This window comes from Diabrotica virgifera, chromosome 9 (genome assembly GCF_917563875.1).
Source record: "Diabrotica virgifera virgifera chromosome 9, PGI_DIABVI_V3a".
In the NCBI taxonomy this organism is placed as follows: Eukaryota; Metazoa; Arthropoda; class Insecta; order Coleoptera; family Chrysomelidae; genus Diabrotica; species Diabrotica virgifera.
Genome location: NC_065451.1, coordinates 156,998,919 through 157,020,269, shown reverse-complemented (window position 1 = coordinate 157,020,269; position 21,351 = coordinate 156,998,919). Strand labels below are relative to the sequence as shown.

Below are 21,351 nucleotides of genomic sequence, written 5' to 3'. Positions count from 1 at the left end.
ATGCTAAGAATTACCATAATCTGTTCTCGGGAGTCTTAGTACACAAGATTAATGACGTTGAACGACCCAAAAATACGAAAAATGTGCATTGCCAGGGAATAATAAAAATATTTACAATCTAATAGTACTTTGAGCAATACGCAAAAACGTTGCCAAACTTCAGGGCTTCTTATAATCGGTAGCTCAATGTGGGCTTCCTAACGCTGCTAAACTTCTACAGAGTATATACTTTTTTTCGCAGCGCAAACTGGTGGTAGATACCATGAACTACGAGTGTATGTTTTGATAATAATTCCAGGCATAAGCAGCCCGGGCTTCGTATTGTTAATCATGATTTCAGAGCTACCTATGGTACATTTCTAAAATTTGTCCGAATATATATGAAGCCCAAGCGTATTTACATGTTCTGAGCTTGGTTAAAATATCGAGAGATGGTGTAAAGTACGTTTTTTGGGGAAATAACATTAAAGAATTACGAAGCCCGAATCCGGGCTTCGTAAGGAGGTGTCGGGCTTCGTATGACCGGTGCGATATAGCGTTTTTGGCTTCCTAAAGTCGGAATCCATATATATATATATATATATATATATATATATATATATATATATATATATATATATATATATATATATATATATATATATATACGGGTTATACAACATATGACAGAAGCTCGAAACAAATGACTGTGAATGAAAAGCCCTATTATTGAAATATAAGTTATTTTCTATACCATCAACTAGGGGTATTTGATCGGATAAAAAATGTCAATTTGGCGGTTTCTGAAACTGCAAATGTTTTAGCTAATTTAAAAAAAAAATTTCAGCACTTCGTCATTTTTATAAATTTTAATATTTTTCAAAAATCATAGTTGATGGTATAGGAGTAAGTTACGTTTTTTATTTTCACGGTGCCAGTATCTGGCGCATAAATCGTTTAATTTTTAATATTTTTTAATGAAAATTGTTTTACTTCTTTTTATAGTACATGCTTATGCCAATTTTCAAAACAATTGGCACAGTACTTTTTATATTAGAAATTCCCAAAAAAAGTAGGTACTTATATGAATTTCGTACTTTTACACTAGGATATCCCTTTAAATTACTGAACATTTCCAAATACCAATAATATAACTGAAGTAAGGCTCACATTATATACTTACAATTAATTAATGTACTTTTTAGGACGATAAAATATACACTACTTACTTTACTCAATATTTTTTATTTATTTAGTGCCCTATACAATATAGTATAAGTGCATGATATCGCAAACCACAATATAATGTTTATGTTCCGTTTCTCAAACTTTGATTAATTTTACTATATGATGCATTCTTACAGTCAAACCTACCTACAGCTCATATAGGAACAACACTGTACGTTAATTCCTAATATTCCCTGACAAAGCCCCTGCGGCTCTTTGTTTCTAGGAACAGTCTTGCTAACTTTTCTGCATCTAAAGACTAAAGACCGAGCTCTTTCATGTTCATTACTAATTACACTAAGATCACACAGTCTAGTATTGGACATAGATTTCCTTAAGTAGTTCTTTATTATTTTTAGTTTAGAAAAAGATCTTTCACTACTTGCCACAGTTACAGGTAATGTAAGAAACATTATTAATGCTGTACTTACGTTTGGGACACTTGATGCAATAAATTATTCCTAATCAATAGATAATCTGCCAAGTGGCTGATTTTGCTTATTTTATTACTTTTGATTATCGTCTTTGACTACATTTCTAAAGCAAATTACTTCATTGGTCAAAGCATGAGTCACATCATATTCATATTTTTTACAAAACTCAGAGGCTGACTATACAAGTTGTTCGTCAGAAAAATATAATAAATTATCTGGGTTTAAAAAACTGAACGTGTCAGTTATACATACCATAGATTTAAACCTTTCGTTTAACTCTGAAATAAGAATATCAACAGCTCTCAAAAATACCTTAATTTTAAAGCAATGCACAGGATCACTAAACTCATAGTCACTAGAAAGTTCGTCAAAAAAAGTCTTTACTTTTCTTTTGCGTTTGGAGGTCATTGTCAGTTTTTGGCGCCCCCCTAAGGCCTGCGCCCCAATGCACCGCATTGGTTGCATTGGCGTTAGTTACGCCACTGGCGCTATAGTCCAACTGTATCGTCGCCCCCGTTAGCGAAACTATTTCGATTCGATTTTTTTGCACAAACTTACTCAAAAAGTGGTCCTTATAACACATCCACAGGGTGCCGGGCGGTGCCGTGGTCGAAAATTTGTTTAAACAATTTTTTTTAAACAAATTCACAAAAATAATTTTTCCATAGCGAACGATTTTTTAGACAATTTGGGTTAGTCTGAGCAAAAAAGGTCTTTTGTGATTTTTCTCTAAAATTGATTGTTGTCGAGTTGTATGGCCATTTTCGCATTTTTTAAATTTTCAATCGCGTATAACTCGACAACAATCAATTTTAGAAAAAAATCAAAAGAGACCTCTGTGGCTCAGAATGTCCCAAATTATCTAAAAAAAATTGTTCGAAGGTTAAAAATTATTTTTGTGAATTTGTTTAAAAAAAATTGTTTAAACAAATTTTTGACCACGGTACTACCCGGCAACCTGTGGATATGTTATAAAGACCTCTTTTTGAGTAAGTTTGTGCAAGAAAATCGAATAGGACTAATTTCACTAACGGGGGCGACGATACCTCCTGGACTATAGCGCTAATTGTTAATAATTAAAAATAACAGCTTTGTAATAAAATAATTACAAAAATCTCTTCAGGACCTTGAAGACGGGATTTGAAACTTGATTTGGTCACTTTTGAATTTCATAATAATAATTTTTAAAAGAGTTATTAAGCTTTGAAAATGGCCATTTTCGCATTTTTCAAAATTTTAATCGCATATAACTCGACAACAATCAATTGGACGGCGTTATGCATAACTCGACCAAGCGCCAAAACATAGTTTTGAGATTAATGGCTTCAAAGTTTATCGTTTCTTAAAATTGCATTTATTAACTTGCACAAAATTTTAACAGAAGAATGATCACCTCTAACTCTTTTTGGTTGCAAAGTTTCAATATAATCGCACCTACGATATTCCAGAAAAAAAAAATAAAATGTCGCTTGGTCTACTTATGCTTTAAATATATTTTAGGAAGTTTAGCTGTTATACATTACTAGACCAACTACCATTTATGTCGTTTGGTCTATTAATGCAAAACAAAATATTGCGATATGCCTCTTGTAATCACTAAATAAATACGTATATAAAAACTAGTATTTTCTAATTGTTATGTTAAACGTGTATTGCTAAATTATAATCAATTCAATTATCATTAAATATATTTTTTGCATTTTATTGCTCTAAATTTATTTTACCATTCAATAGCGTTAATTCCAATACAGTTAAAATTATCTTAATAAAAAATTGGAGTATACAAAGTTTTTAAACTTGCGGTAAAATCTTTTTTTACATCTATACCTTTTTTATTGCCAAGACTGTGTTGTCATGTAAAATGATATTTATTTATCTATTAACTTGCAGTAGGGACCATTGACAATTCATAAATTTAGTTTTGTTGAATTATTAAAAATCTGTTGTTATTCGAAGCGTTAGTGTACTAAACAGCGGTACATACTTTCTTTATTGCTCAGCCAGTGTTAAGACATTGTAAAATGAGATTTATATTTCAATAACTTGCAGCAGTCCGAACCATTTGACAATCGATACGAATTGAATTTTGTAGAATTTTCAGTATTTTGTTTTTATACAAAGCGTAAGGGTATTTGAAACAGTCTGAAGTAAATCATGTTTTTTTATTCTTAGAATTATTTTATGCCTTATACATATAGGTATAGAGATTTTATATAGATTATTTGTATTTTTAATTTAATTATACATAAAAACAACATTTTCACTTTAAAACAATTCAATCATTTTTTGACCGAAACTTCAAAATTAATGTGTACATTAAGGGGTACAAAAATGTTATTCTGTCCAAACGCTTATAGGTCTGGATCCCGCGTATGAAAAAAAAGTTGATTAATAGCAAGCTGAAAATTTGTTAATAGCTTAAGGGTGTCTAGTCGGATAAACTTTGTTATATGAGAACACTGGAACAGGGGCAGTTTTAATTGTGGAACAGGTTAAAAATTTGGAACGTTCAGACTACGAAAACGGCACATTTATTTTGTCCTACAGAACAGACTTAAACTCTCCGAACAGAGATTAAATTCTCATGCCAAAATCAGACTGCTATTTATCACCTGTCATAATTCCTGTCATTTAACATATTCTACATGTTCCACTCATTAAAACGCCCATTTGGTGATAAATAGCAGTCTGATTTTTGCATGAGAGTTTAATCTCTGTTCGGAGAGTTTAAGTCTGTTCTGTCGGACAAAATACATGTGCCGTTTTCGTGGTCTGACCGTTCCAAATTTTTAACCTGTTCCACAATTAAAACTTCCCCTGTTCCAGTGTTCCCATATATCAAAGTTTGTCGGACTAGACACCCTTAAGCTATTAACAAATTTTCAGCTTGCTATTAATCAACTTTTTTTTCATACGCGGGATCCAGACCTATTAGTTAAGCATAACCAGACCAAAGTCGGCGCTTAGTCTACTATTGCGAAACTAAGAATGGGTGTTATGGATATAGTCTCATTATGCAAAACTAAAAACCCTTAATAGACAGAATGTCGCTTGGTTTAATTTTGTTTTTCTTAGTAACCGTTAACGTAACAATAACAGGGATTTTTTTCCAAGATAGTTTTAGCTATGTGTCACCAGAATCCGCTGTTATCTCGATTTTAAAGAAATGGCGCTTGGTCGAGTTATGCATAACGCCGTACAATTTTAGAAAAAAATGACAGAGACCTTTTTTACTCAGAATGACCGAAATTATCTAAAAAAAATTGTTCGAAATGAAAAAATTATTTTTGTGAATTTGTTTAAAAAAAATTGTTTAAACAATTTTTTGACCACGGCACCGCCCGGCACCCTGTGGATATGTTATAAGGACCTCTTTTTCAGTAAGTTTGTGCAAACAAAACGAATCGGAATAATTTCGCTAGCGGGGGCGACGATACTGCCCGGTCTAAAGGTCTTGTTATCATGTTTGTCAGGAAACTATTTTGCAAAACACGGGTATCTTATCTCTGAAATGGACAGCGTAACCGTGAGAATGTGAACATGTGATCACGTTCGTGCGGCGTGGGGGTAACGAGCTGCGGGATCCTTTAAAAGACGGAGCAGCCCACTCCTTTGTCACAGTACGCATTTGAACTCGTAGACAATAAGTTGTTCGCAGTTGTGTAAAATGAAAAAATATATCTGATAAAGGTAAGCGTTTTTCTCTTTGTATTTATGTTTATTGTTTACTTGTATTTACGTTCATTCTAACAATGTATTTTTGTATAAGAATTGCCATTCGCTTATCGTGGTTCGATTTCAAGCAGGGTTATTAAAAAATATATACGTTGTGTAGACATTATGTCCTTTCTATCAATGTTATTGTTGGAAAACCTTTCACGGGTGTAGATTTATAAGAATTGTTCTCCTCTTATTGTATCTCAATATCATGCAGTATATTGGTCTTTTCTTGTAATAGTTTGAAGTCATACGTATTGTAATTTAAAAAAATATATACTTTTTGAGTTCATGTAACGTCTAACATAAGTCGCGTCTGTTCTCTCATCCTAAGTATGTAATGCATCTCCCCATTCATGTTAAACCAAAAAACAACTGTATCTTATTGTTGCAGACGAATCTAACCAAAACTAACGCCTCGTCTCTTGCAGAAATAAAGCCATCACTCAAACTCAGAGACCTACCTATTGGGCTATTGATACATCTGTGAAAATCTTTGGAGCGAAAATAGTAAACAGCACGTTTGGAGAGACCGTATTGCTTGACCTAGAAGAAAACGTGGTCTTCCTACCAGACAGAGTAACAAAGGACTATAAACCATTTGTGCAAAAATTCTCAAGCCAAAAATATTCTTTGGTATTCCGAGGACTAACCAACACTGGGAAGAAGTATCCAGTAGCAAAGTTTGAAATCATTCAGCATTAATAAAAATTGGTGAGTTTTTCATTTTTTACAATTTAGTGTTTCTTTAATCATGAGTGGTGGTATGGGGAATTAAGTTGACATTGTACAAAATTTGGTTAAAGCGCGAGACATTCTGTTTCAAAATTATACACCGCGAGAAGCAAACATCTGGCTAAAACATATTAAGAAACAATTGACATTGTTTAATAAAGCTATTCGTTATGGGGACTTGTATGTACGCAAATTACGCCAATTGCAAACAAACATTTGACATTTAAAAACAATTAAATTGGAAATTCAAAATTTTTCTCAACACGTGGGTGCCGGCATTAATAAACGCAGCAAAGTTAAATGGGAGGAGGTAACTTCATCGTTTGCAAGTCGGGTTAGAACGGGAATCATTATTAATTTAGCTCATAAGGACTTAGCACAATTTTTTAGTGATTGTTTTAAGCTGTTCAAAATTAGAATTAAAAATATTTTAAAAAAATTTTATGTACTAAAATGTAATACCGCTTTTTGTGGTCAGTTTATAAGAAAAGCAAATCAGGTGGAAAATACCGAATTTAAGTATTTTAACACAAAAGATGAAAGTATAGACGCAGGAACGGACTTGAGTTTATGGTTCCACTCCAACGTCATCGATAAACTTATGGCGAAACTATCGGAGTTTGAGGAAAAGGGTTCAGGGTGAGCATTGGAAAAAATAGTATCTTTGGAGGTTAATATTAATAAATATGAAATCGGGAATGGAGCTTCATCCTTTATTAAGCTACCAGAGCAAATCCCAAAAAGGCATGTCTGTATCAATATCAAAAACAATGACGAAGCTTGCTTTTTTGGGGAATAGTTTCAGCGCTGTATCCTGCAAAAGAGCATTCATATCGAACTAGTTCATATCCACAATACGCAACTGTCTTAAATGTTGATGGTTTGGAGACACCAATGACTATTGGAGGCATTTCAAAATTTGAAAAACAAAATGACATCTCTGTAAACGTGTATGGGTTGGAAATGAATGTCGCTAAAGAAAAACATTTTACATAACAATGCTGCTAAGGTTATGTAAAACTAAATTAACTAGACATGTAAATTTGTTGATGATACAAGATAAAGATTTTCCAAAATTAATCGATTATGAGGCACCTATTGAGGATGATGAAATTGTAGATATCAAATACCATTATTGCATGATAAAGAATCTGTCTTGGCTTTTATCTGGACAAGTAAGTAAATATGAACATAAAATATTTGTATGTGCTAGATGCTTAAATTATTTTAGGAAACTTATAGACTTAATAACCATGCAAAGTATTGTGAGAAAATCAACGACTGCAAAGTTTCATTTCCACCATATCAACATGTTGAATTCAAAAACCATATGTATAAACAGGTAGCACCGTTTGTTGTCTATGCAGAATTTGAAGCAATGCTACAAAAAATTAAAAATAGCCCATTTCAAGGTAAAACCATTAAACATCAGGAGCATAAAGCCTTTAGCGCCGGGTATTACGTCAAATGTTCGTATGATGAAAGATATATTTATGAAAGATAAAGCATATTGAGTCCACGAATATTAAACCAAACACTAATGGAGCAATAGCCTGTCACATTTGTGAAAAACAATTTGTAGAACAAGATGTGGTTGTTAAAGATCATTGTCACTTTACTAGAACTTTTCGAGGTTTTACGCACCAAGTGTGTAATCTTAACTTTAGAAAACAGTTTGTTGTTCCTGTGTTCTTTCATAATCTCAGCGGTTACGACTCACATTTCATGATAAGGCAATTGGCGTAAAAAGGAAGTATCAGTCTACTTCCAAAAAACAAGGAAAGATATATTTCCTTTACTCTGAACGAGACCGAATCCAAAGTTAAATTGAGATTCGTTGATTCATTGAGATTTTTGAATTCCTCATTGGATAAACTGGCAACCACATTGAATACCGAAGATTTAAGGTACTTGGCTCGAGAATTTTCAAATACCACCGCTGAACAATTAGAGTTATTGCGAAGAAAAGGTGTATTTCCCTATGAGTACATTGATTCTATGGATAGGTCAAAGGAAACTCAACTAAGACCTATTGATAAAGTTTACAGTTCGCTAACCGGTGAAAACATCACTAAAGATATGTACCAACATGCGCAGAACGTATGGCGATCATTTGATTTTAAAAATATTTTGGAATATAGCATGTTATATATGAAGACTGATATAATGTTGTTAACTTGTATCTTTGAGAATTTCCGGCAAAAATGTCGAGGTACATATGGTTTTGATCCCGCCTGGTACTACACTATGCCAGGATTTTCATGGGATGCAATGCTAAAATACACAGGTTGCAAATTGGAGTTGCTGCAGGATATCAATAAAGTCATGTTTATTGAAAAATCTATTCGAGGTGGAATTAGTCAAGTGAGTAATCGATACTCGGAGGCTAATAACAAGTATATGCCATCTTACGGCCCCTCTAAGTCCAGCAAGTATTTGTTGTATTTGGATGTTAATAATTTATATGGCTGGGCAATGTCCCAACGTTTACCGTATGCAAAGTTTGAGTGGGTAGACACCAACATTGATGTGCTTAGTATTCCCAATGATGCAGCAGAAGGTTTTATTTTGCAAGTTGATTTGGAGTACCCAGAACACTTGCACGACTTACATCGTGATTTTCCGTATTGTTATGAACATCAAGTTCCACCAGGATCAAAGTTTAAGAAGCTTATGACTACCCTCCATAATAAAACAGAGCACACGCTGCATTACCGCAACCTCAAACAAGCTCTCCATGCAGGGCTTAAACTAACAAAAATTCATAAAGTGTTAAAATTTCAACAAAGCGCATGGTTCAAGCTGTATATCGACTTAATACAAAATTACGAACTGCAGCAACAACGACATTTGAGAAAGATTTAGATAAGTTAGCTAACAATGCCATATTTGGTAAAACCATGGAAAACATACGCAAACACTGCATAGTAAAGCTTGTTTCTAAGTGGGAGGGGAGATATGGAGCCAAAAATTTAATTTCCAGCCCTCGATTTCACAACAGGACAATATTTGATGAAAATCTAATGGCGATTGAACTAAATAAAACAAATCTGACGTTTAACAAACCATTGTACATCGGGATGTCTATTCTGGACATATCCAAAGTGTGGATGTATGATTTTTATTATAATTTCATGTTACCAACTGTAGGAATCAAAAATTTAAAGCTAATGTATGGGGATACTGATAGTTTTGTCTATGAAGTAACATGTGATGATGTTTACAGAGATGTCATGATACCAAACCTATCTAAATTTGATACATCTGACTATGCCGGAGGTAATCCATATCACATGCCTCAAGTCAATAAAAAAGTGCTTGGCTTAATGAAAGATGAGGCCAATGGGCGCATCATGACTCATTTTTGTAGGACTTAGATCGAAAATGTACTCATTTAAATTACAGTATACAGATGAGGAGCGACAGACATTGTGGCAAAAATACAAAAATAGCATGGATGATGCTGCTATTGAAAAAAATGTAAATAACTTGGGTGTTACGAAAAAATCTAAAAGGGTTAAGTATTCGGTAGTGAAAAATGCCATTACGTTTAACGATTACGTGGAGTGTCTAAAAGAATTTACCGCAAAAAGCGTTACACAATCAACATTTGGTTCCTATGCACATGACATGTTTACAATCACTCAAGAAAAAATAGCTTTAAGCCCACATGACGATAAACGATGTTTGCAAAAAGACTCATATGACACTTAACCTTGGGGCCACTATGCCACTACAATGATTGAATAAACAATAAACTGATAATAAATGGAAACTCGCTTATCATCTATATAATTATTGTATATTGTTCAATTATTAGCCATTGTATGCATTATGTAATTCCTAGTAATAAACTTTTGTACACATAGGTTTTGGTTTTATTTATTAAAAATAAAAGACAACATATTTAATAATACCATTTATTGTTATATACACTCAGTTAAATCATTTACAAGTCTAAGTTTATAATAAAATACATATTCGTTTAATGCTAAACTTAACAAAGTATTTGGACAAATAGTGCAATATGCGTTAAACGCTTCAACTGGTCCATGTATAGAGTCTTTGGCACAACAATTTTTCTTGATGATAGATGAAATGTTTATAAAGTATTCGCGAAATTGTAAACTCTTCAACAGCGCCACTTTATGGGATATCATGCTCTGGTCTGCTTCTATAATTTGATTGACATCGTTTTCCCATAAATAATATTCGACTCCAAATTTCTCAATGGTTAATAACTTTACATTTTGCATTACCAATTGTCGTAATGTGTAGAAATCGCCGCACTTTAATTCGATTGGATCATACTCATCAACAAAAGTAGGTAGGTCTGCTTGGAAAAAATCAATAACTTTTGTTTTAAGCCACTCAATTATGGTCTCCCACTCATTTGTGTGTAAACTGATTCTATTACAATTACCATGGTGACACAGAATGATTGATGGTGAAAAATCTCGAGCTGGAGATAATCCAATTTTTATGTGGAGAGAGCTCATTGGATATGTAGATTCCAATAAATAATATGGCTCAATTGTGGCAGCTTCTTCAAATTTTGCCAATACTCGATCTGATTCAGCACCAGGACTGGGTGGCTGGCTGTTATCATCATCATATTCTACAATAAATGACTGACTGTCGTAACCACTATCTTGAGAACACATTACTACTGTTATCGAGCACTGTTTACGAAGTGAATGCAAACTGAATGTGATGGTCGTAGTTTGTCATGAATTTATATACGTTTTCGATTCCCACACTCTTTGCGGTTAATTGTTGGCTTGTTTGAAAAACAAGTATTTCTACGCGGCGTATCAAAATATATGTAGATCCTTAAACTACATCTGGCCTCTTAATCCAATCCTAACCAATTGTGTTTGCTATCCAATCCTAACCATTTAACATACATCTTATTACCTTTTCGTCTAAGTACTTTTTCAACCAGGTAAATGTCGGGATTTTTTGTTTTCTGTAATTCTTTTTCGTAAAACCCGCCACTAATCGGTGCACCTTGCATGTCTTCGAGCAAATACGTTATAGGGTTCGTTATCTTAACTTCTTCTTCTGTAAGTGCCGTCTCCTAATCGGAGGTGGGATATCATCACTGTCTTTACTCTATCCACCGATGCTCTAAAGAGCATCTAAACCAGTCCCTTAAATTCTTTAACCATGACACGCTCCTTCCTATACTCCTTCCGCCTCTTATCTTTTCCTGTATTATCAGTCTTAGCATTTCATATCGCGGTCCCCTCATTACGTGTCCCAGATATTGTAACTTTCTTATTTTTATTGTGTTTATTATTTCACATTCTTTACCCATTTCTTGCAGTACTTCCGTGTTCGTTTTCCTCTGTGTCCATGCTATTCTAAGCATCCTTCTGTAATACCATATGTTAAATGACTGTAGCTTATGTATATGTTCTTGCTTTAATGTCCAGCTTTCAAGTCCTTATTGTAGTATCGAGAACACGTAGCATCTCAAAGCTCTTACTCTCAGTTCTAAGCTAAGGTCTTTGTTGCAGAGAACTGTTTTCATTTTTACAAACGCAGTTCTTGCTATTTCTATCCTGGTCCTTATTTCTGTTGTTTGATCATTTTCTCTGAAATCCAGGTTCCTAGGTATTTGTATTTATCAACCCTTTCTATCGGTACATTTCCCAAATGTATGCTTGTTTGTATGTTTGTTTTCTTAATTATTATCATGTATTTGGTCTTTTTTAAATTCATTTTTAATCCATATTCTTCACAAAAATTGTTTGTTTTGTTTAGTAGTAGTTGGAGTTGTTCAGCAGAGCTTGCCATAATCACGGTGTCATCTGCATATCTTATGTTGTTAATAGATCTTCCGTTAATTATTATTCCTTCACTTTGAGATAGCAATGCTTCTTCAAAAATGGTTTCACTATATTCATTAAAGAGTCATGGAGACATAATACATCCCTGCCGCAGTCCTCTCCTAATTTCAATTTCAATTTTCAATTTCAATTATCTTAACTTGCACAATTATAAATAATTCTGTAGTCCAATTGGGTGTGTAGGCCTTTTCAAAGAAATGTTTTGCTTTTGATACACGCACAATGTCGCTAACTTTAAATTTTCGCGGACCTGCAATCTTTAAATGACTATAACTTTTGTGTAAAATAGCTTTTTCGTTGGATTTGCTGACCTGAGATGGTTTGTATCCTGTTTTACTGTGTTTTGTATTGTTGTATTCCTCAGTGATTATAGGTAGGGCATCTAGCCATTTGTATGATCCGTGTAAACTGAAATACTTTTATGCCTTTAACGTTCTAATAACTCGTTCACAAATGGCAGCCTTTTTAATCGTGTACGTGCTGTAATGATTAATTTTGATTAATTAATGATTAATTTTAAGTGTTTTTTCATTAAATGAAATTTTTTGTTGTAAAATTCGGTTCCCTAATCGGATTGTAGGTTTTTGGGACTCGTTGAGTGTGGGCGAGAATATCCGAAAATTCCCGAGTAATTTCCTCGCCTGTTTTGGTCTTTAGAGGGCGTATCTAAACAATTTTTGATAAACAATCAATTACAACTAGTAATAATTTATAATTTTTATTTTGATGCGCATAAGGACGCATTTCAGCCAAATCCATTTGCCACAAGTCATCGAGTCCTTTGATTATTGTTCGTCGACGAGGATAGTTTTTTCGTGCTGGTTTATGCAACTCGTACACCACCTGTTTCTTTTCTTTAGACTTTCTTATAAACGTTTTTCAATTGATTTTAGGCGAGTGTCTATATTCATCGAATGAAGGTTGTCTACTACACCCCGTAATGCCACGTTCATTTCTTTTATCTCCTTTATCATCGTCATCTCGTATACTATATGAAGTCCAAGTGTTTCGTGAGCTTTTTTTAATCCCTTGGTTATTTGCTTTATATAATTAGTGTTTTGCTGCAACAACTTATTTACATTATTTTCTGAATCCTTTTTTAGAGTATTCAAATCATCTTTGATAATTTTTTGCAACTCGAGAAGTGGAACTGTGGCTTGATGAAGCTCTTTTCTCACTTCGTTTAGTCCTACGGTTAAATTCTTTATATCAGTAGTTTTCTGCTGCAACAACTTATTTACATTATTCTCCGTATCATTTTTTAGTGTATTCAAATCATTTTTCATTATTTTCTGTAACTTTTGCTCGAGAAGTGGAGCTGTGGTTTTATGAAGCTCTTCTCTTACTTCATTTAGTCCGGATGGCTAAATCCTGTATCTCATTAGTTTTTTGCTCCAACATCATACCATGTGTTTGAATTAAGGACAGTTGTACGTGAAACTCCATTATTTGCGCATCAACGTATGTTTTCGTTGCAGGATCACCATTTTCCGATGGGTCCTTGAAATTGCAAATTTTAACATCTTCGGCATTAATATTTCCGTCAGAAGTATATGGAAATGTAACTCGCGCCACCTTTTGAGCGCTACCACCACGAGAATGATGACCGAATTTGTTGATACTCATAATGTAAATGATGCTGTATTCGCAGTTACTCTATTATATTAGCTTCTTTTAGTTCATTAATGATGGCTAGGATTTCGTTGTCGAGAGATGTGTTGCCGGCGTCTTTCGAAGCCACCAAGATTTCAAGACTCTTCGCCAATTCATTTGGATCGTCCCAGTATATATATTCCATAGGCAAATCATTGTATGTTCACTGCGTACGTAATCCAGAGCCGACCTCTCCTCCACTAGTGTCTGTATTGCGACGTTGAGATGATTGAGATGGTGGAAGATTAGGTTTAATAATGTCTCCCCACTTGTAGCCTTGGGTTCCCTTTAGTGAACCATCCCGTCTTTTATGAACGTCGGTTAAGGTCAACAATGAAATATAGTCATTAACGTTTTTTTCTGTAAAATAATCAGGCTCTTTGTAAAATATTAACTCATATAGTCCACGTGTCCCTTTAACATATCTTCCTTTCGTTAGAGTGTTACCACCCTGAGTGAAATTACTGTCAGTGGGACCAAGTGTCCATTTCGCCGTAGTGCTATCATAGGTTGGGCCGTATACCTTATCCGAAGATAACATGTGATTTATCACGTAAGGATGAATTAGTTCATGATATTGGTCTAGGTAAGCTTGAAATGCTTGTTCGGTTACTTCATCTTGCGATTGGTTTGTTTCTACGTTATCTTCATATTCTTCATCGTTATTTTTAAACACATCTCCATCACTAATAAATGGTACTGGTGGTGTCCGATTTTCTTTTATATCCGGCTCTGTTTTTAGTCCAACTTCTTCCTTTTTCACCTCTTCTTCTTTTTTAACTTGTCTAAACATGGTATCGATAGCATGATGTAACGTTTTTGATGATTGTACAATGTCCGTGAGAGGTTTCGAGATTGGTTTAAAAAGTTCATTTAGTGACTCACCATGTTCTGTTTTGCCTAATTTCAATGCCAAATATTTTTTGCGAATTGATCTAGCCAAATCGGTAACTTTCTTCTTGCGCATGGCAATGGCAACCGTATCATTAGACATTTTGTTGACGACTAAACAATCTACTTACAATTTTATATATTTATCAAATCCTTTGCGATATCGACCATTGTTGAGGGCAAAATCTTTCATAATGACCAAAGTACCATAGCGGTCTGTCGTCCAACATTCTGAACACGGTTTTCTAAATTGATCAAATGACATGTCTGGCGATACGTGTTCATCAAATATATGCTTCAAATTTACCTCGTCTTGCTTGAATAATACAATCATGTTACAATTGTCTTTTATTAGCTGCTTTGGTATTTTTGAATATGTTTGACATAAATAAGCGGCATAAATATCTTTATGTCTGCACATGGAATAATACTCGCGAATCTTTTGTTGGCCATCGCATGCACCATCGTCGAATAAAAAAATTGAGTGTGCTTGAGCGTCGTCTGGACTAATATTTTCTTCTTTTGTCTTTAAATAGAAAGTACCCAACACCTTTGACTTGCGCTGTTACATCTTGCAGTAGATGGTATTTCGGTTGAAAGAGGGATTTCGAATAAATATATACATTTTTTAATTTGGCGCCATTCGGATTAAATAGCAGTGATAGCATGACATTCGTTTTTCCGCATCCACTTGGGCCGCAAATAATGGCTCTAAATGAGTTTGGTAGCAATTTACCATGTTTACTGACTGTCACTTTGCGTGTAAACAGCACGATATCGCTTACTCGCAGACTTCATCTCTCGAAGAACGTCACAAGGCCGATAAAGAATTGGAAAATAGAGCCTGAGAGCGAGTTAAATCGAAAGGCGCTAGCTTTGGTGAAAAAACTGCTGCTTTACTTGTAACCGGTGGAATGAAGACGAAAAGAAAGTTGGGAATGGGGCTACTTCGTGGACGAAAGGGGCGTTACTCTTTTAATCGCGATGTTGTCTCAAAAATTGCAAAGTCCATGAAGAGAGGAGCATCGTTACAAGATACTGCTTTGACGGCTGTACGAATTCCAAAATCCATAATGAAAAGACTTGGCGGCCGAAAAGAAATTGATGTTCCTCGAGTACTACCACTAAAATCTGGAGGATTCCTACCCCTCATACCTCTCTTTACTGGTCTTTTTGGGGGCTTTAGCAGGAGGTGCTGCGGGGGTGACATAAACTGTGGTCGACGCAAAAATGCTCAAAAGAAATTAGGATATACGTCATAATAAGGCTATAGAACACGTCGGTTCGGGCCTGTACCTACATAAGAAACCCAGAGGCGGATTCGGCTTGTATTTGAAACAAAAAACTTCCAATAAAGCTACCCAATCGTCCGCTGTACGACTTGGATATTGCACATTACGCAAAAATACTTAAAATATCACATTTTCGAGGAGTTTTTATGAATGACTCTCTGCCTAGAGACGGTCCTCGACAACGAGAATGTGCAATAGTTAACTTGAATGTGTCCACACATAACGGAACACATTGGGTAGCATATAGAAAGATAAACAACGACGTGGAATATTTTGAATCATTCGGTAATCTGAAGCCGACCAAAGAACTTGTGAAATATCTGGGTGCACGTGCCAGAATTTTCTACAATAATCTTCAGTATCAAACTTACAATCAAATCATTTGCAGACATTTATGCTTAAAGTTTTTATATAATGGACAGTAGTAGATTGCTTATGGCCCATATGTTTCGCGAAAAATGTTTTACAGCATATAGTGAAGAAGAACTGAAACTCATACCTCTTGAGTATATTATACGGACTGTTGGACCCTCAGAATTGTTAAGTATATGGCATAAATTGCCTGGGGAATATAGAGGAGAATGGAACTTGCAGATACTACTTCCGTGCTTCGTACATTACAACAGACCAGATTGGAGGACTCACTGGGATTGACCACCCGATTCTCAAGCATCTTGTCATTTGTGCAAACTTGCTTTGGAACAAATAAAAAAAATGTGAACATAAAATGGGTTTTTATTCACCTATATAACCTGTTAATCTAGTGACTTGAATCAGTCATCATGTCGCAGTTGTTGAGAGTAGTTAGTACCAATTTTATATTCGCATTTCAACCTCCCACACCAATCGTGTTGGATCCGAACAAAGATTATGAATGTTGTTCTGAAGCTATTTTCTTGTGGTATTTTTACAATTTTAACTATTTATAATGGGAACTAAGCCACAATGTTATTAAAAAATTATTTTTATTAACGTTTCGACGCCCAAATCGGGTGCCGTTGTCAAAATATTCAGTAGTATTTTGTATTTTGACAACGGCACCCGATTTGGGCGACGAAACATTAATAAAAATCATTTTTTAATAATATTGTGGCTTAGTTCCCATTATAAATAGTTAAAGATTATGAAATAGCTCTTCATGCCTTTCATTCGTACAACAGTATACCAAACATTGAAAATAACAGGTTTTATTACTACAAAGACAAAAACCAATGGCAAAACTTTGCTTTTCCCGATTGATGTTACGAAATTGCTGATATTGAACAATACATACAAAATAAACTGGGTGCTGACAATAAGCTTAAACCGGAAACGATATTTAGTCTAAAACCTAACAACAACACGTTGCAGTGTCAGATATTTAGCAAATATAGGATTTCATTTAAGCAACCTGATAGTCTTGGCACAGTATTGGGATTTTCTCCGGCAATACTCAATCCCGAAAAGACGTATTCTTCAGATCTACCTGTTAGGATTATTAAAGTATCTAGCATACGATTTGAATGTAACATTAGTACTGGACTCCAGTACTAATCGATACCCCTCTGAGGGATATGGTTCCGTTCGAGTTCGGGGTCTCAATCTGCCTACTCCCCTCACTCTTGGCGTACCAGTAGTGTCTTGTTCTCTAGGAGAACGGTCAAGCGGCACTGAGGTCTCAATCTGCCGACTCCTCAGTGTCGAGTGAAGACCTGTCTCAAGCAATTAGGTTTAACCCAACCCGTGAGACTTGTTCATCCTTTATTTAATTACGTTCGGATGTAACAATTCATTGGAGCGAGGTGTGTTAACCCGTGCCTTTGGCAGGAGTCACCCCACCCCGCTCCAATGCTCCAGGTTTTCCCTTTCCCCCCCATAGCACTCTGATGCGCGATGGGGGCACAACTATCGGCCAACTGCTCTTCACATTGGGATCCTGGGTAATAAGATTCCAATGTGGTGTCCTAATCGGTTTTAAAACTAGGCCAGCGTGGTGACGACCTGTCTTCTCCTGTGTGGCTCCTTTTATAATCTCAGTACGCGCGGGAATTGTATGCGCGGGAGAGGCCTGAGTGGGATCGATTGGCGCGGGGAGTCGCTGAAGCAGCGGTCGCCATGTTGCCGGCAGTCTTTTAACGTCATCGCGTGTGTTTGGGCTGTCAGGGTGTTTTTCAATTTCGATGGCTTCACGGATAATTCTCGATTTTAAGGAGCGGACAGGGGCGATGGTTTTTGATTTCTAGAAATCTATTTTGTGGCCTGTCTGAATAGCCCAACATCATATTGCATCATCATGCAACTATCAAGAAAATTTTTAACAGTTGGCCAGTGTATGCCAAGTGAACATGGCATACATTCGTGGCCCAAGATGGTTGATTTAGATTGAATTATAATTACAACCACTTTTGGGTTCACGTTTGATTCTGGGGCTAGTTAGCAAGTATACGAGTTCACTGATGATGGACTGACAGGTCTGAAAACGTTCGTTCTGAACATATTTTATGCAATCCATTAGGATTTTTAGGATTTTATTAAATTATACCTACTACTTAGAAGTTGTTTGACTTCGATTTTAAGGCTCGTTTTCACGCTACATCTTATTGTACGTCTTATTGTACGTTTTGTGTGATAGTACAAATCCTATACAATTGCGTACGTCTGACGAATCAAAAAATGAAATCCACGTATTGACAAAACGTACGTTTTGTCGTACGTTTTGTATGACACACAAAACGTACAATAAGACGTAGCGTAAAACGAGCCTTTTTGGAGTTTATTTAATATGCCAATGTTATAAAACTTTGAATTTTAGGATATATATATTAGCCTATTGGACCAAATTAAACGTATTTTTAAACATTATGGATGGCTACTGAGTGTTACTGTATATCCTAAATTGGAAGACACTGGATACGATCCTCTAAAAATGGATAGGTAAATATGACGCTATGAGACGCAAAGTGATCTAACCCAAAATCCCGACAGCCAAAATTACGACGGTCAAAATCCCGACAAGCCAGAATCCTGACAAACCAAAATCCCGACAAATCAAAAATCCCGCCAGACTTTCAAAACTATAGTATAGTCGGTTCGCTAAACTCAGACGCAACTGGCTAGATATTTTAGTCGATAGTTTTTTTGTTTTTTGCCTATTTTGCAAAAATTGGCAATATTACTAACTATTTAGTGATTATTAACTATTTAGTAATTATTTTTTGCAAATTTTACTAAAATTGGCAAAACTACCGACTAAAATATCTAGAAAGTTGCGTCTGAGTTTAGCGAACAGACTATACAAAGTATCTATCTATTTCTGTTACGTTACAGTATTATTTCAAACATAAAATGCTCTTAAGAGGAAACAGTAGCGATCAACAGGTAGCAACAAACGCGTTCCAAGATTGCGGCTCTAATTTTGAATATTTTGTCGAGATATTTGGCACACATATTCGTAATATAATAAAGAATGGCGGTACAGAGCCCAATTTCAGAAATATGTTAGTATGTGGAAATTACTCTACAACTAAATAAAATATTGAAAAAAGGAGCCTGTACCGCCATTAAGAATGACAAAAAAATACACTTCAAATAAACTTTTTTATCCCATGCCTAGATTTTGTTTAATCTTGGAACTACTAAAAATCGATTTTTTTATAACAAGAAATCGAACGTCACTGACTTGGCAACATTTCGCGCCTATGTGTATAAAAATTATTGTTCTTGATAGTATAAACGTCACTGTCAGTGTCGAATTACCGACGCACTCTTGCCTCACTTTTGAAAGTTCGCAGAACTTTCGCAATATTGGACCGCGTTTTTTGCCACCTGTTGATCGCTACTGTATCACCTTAAATAGTTTGGCAGTTCATGTTTTTTCCCTCAAGAAGGGGTGGTACTCACCCCCAGAGCAAAAGCAGATATCGGCACAATGTATTTTACTCTCTGACATGTTTGCTATGCGTATGCCAAATTTTATTGCAATCCAATATCTCCAAGTATATGCATTTTTATTAATATTTGCGCACCAACAATTTTGACTCCGTAAGTATTTTGATATGTCATCCAATATTAATAAATTAAGGATCAGTCTACATTACTATGTATTTTTTGTCGAATAATTATTTTTAATTGCATATTTTCACGACCACCTAATAATGTCACGTAATTTTTGTTGCAATTAATGTTTGAAGGGGCTATCCTAGTGTAAAAGTACGAAATTCATATATACTTTTTTGGGAATTTCTAAAATAAAAAGTACTATACCAATTGTTTTGGAAATTTGTAAGCGCATTTATTATAAAAGAAGTACAGGTAAAACAATTTGCGTAAAAAAATATTAAAAATTAAACGATTTATGCGCCATCTACTGACACCGTGAAAATAAATACATAGCTCCACTGCTGCAGTGATTTAGACTAATAGACATCTTGAAACATAAAAATTCAAAGTTATTATTGAAAAATAAGTTATTTTTTATACCATCCACTAGGGGTTTTTCGATCGGATAAAAAATGTCAATTTGGCGGTTTTTGAAACTGAAAATGTTTTAGCTAATTAAAAAAAATTTCAACACTTCGTGATCTTTCCAAATTTTAATATTTTTCAAAAATCCTAGTTGATGGTATAGGAAATAACTCATATTTCAATAATCACTTTGAAATTTTATGTTTCAGGATCTATATTAGTCCCAATCACTGCAGCAGTGGAGCCATGTTTTTATTTTCACGGTGCCAGTAGATGGCGCATAAATAATTTAATTTTCAACATTTTTTTATGTAAATTGTTTTACACATACTTCTTTTTATACTAAATTCCCTTACAAATTTTCAAATCAATTGGTGCAGTACTTTTTATTTTAGATATTCCCAAAGAAAGTATATGAATTTACTTTTACACTAGGATAGCCCCTTAAAGAATCACGAATAACTCACAAATTGAAGCACTTAATGTCTAAGAAGTAAAAAAAAAAATATCATTTCGTTACAATACATTTCGGTACTAAAAGGGTGTTTCACTTAAGAAAACTCATTCTGAGTTTCGACCAACCTTGTATACTAAAATTAAACATTTGACTTCACTATAATAAGAATTTTTAACAATATAAAAATTTTGGTGTCAAATCACTGCAATTCTACAGGGTGTGAATATTACTACGAAAATAACAAAATAACGTAATTATCTTTTAAACTATCCCGAATAATATTACAAAACCCTATTTTTTTCGAAAGAAATCGAGGATTAATAAGGAAAGAGAGGTTTAAAGAGGATTTCCATAATATGGAAAATTGCTATTATGAAAAGTTGTTTAGAAAAACTATGTTTTAATGTGTAATTATATCATTCTAATTTAAATCTTGTGAACTATACGCTTTTTTTGCTGTTTTGAAAAGAACACATTTTTGTTCGTCTCCAGATGGTATGAAATTTTAGTGGTTCTTATTAAGTGTTAATGGTAGTGTTTGGTACCAGAAGAACACTAAAAATTGCATAATACATAAATCTGTAAGTCATCTTTTATTTCTATAACTGAACATCCCGAAAAATTGTATTTAAATAAGATTTAAACCTTTACACACACCCAAACCACAA

At 34.5% G+C, this 21,351-nt stretch overlaps 1 protein-coding gene across 10 annotated transcripts in view; it reads left to right on the top strand.

Annotated features, from left to right (window-relative positions):
* Positions 1-21,351, top strand: part of LOC126891728 (uncharacterized) — an 827,477-nt gene that overhangs the window by 183,875 nt on the left and 622,251 nt on the right. For 4 of the 10 annotated variants that reach the window (XM_050660998.1, XM_050661000.1, XM_050661002.1 and 1 more), the window contains exon 13: positions 18,575-18,696. The exons of the other annotated variants lie outside the window; for them this stretch is intronic. In XM_050660998.1, coding sequence (XP_050516955.1) covers positions 18,575-18,696 — 122 coding nt within the window. The remainder of the gene's footprint in view (positions 1-18,574; positions 18,697-21,351) is intronic. 10 annotated transcript variants of the gene reach the window in all.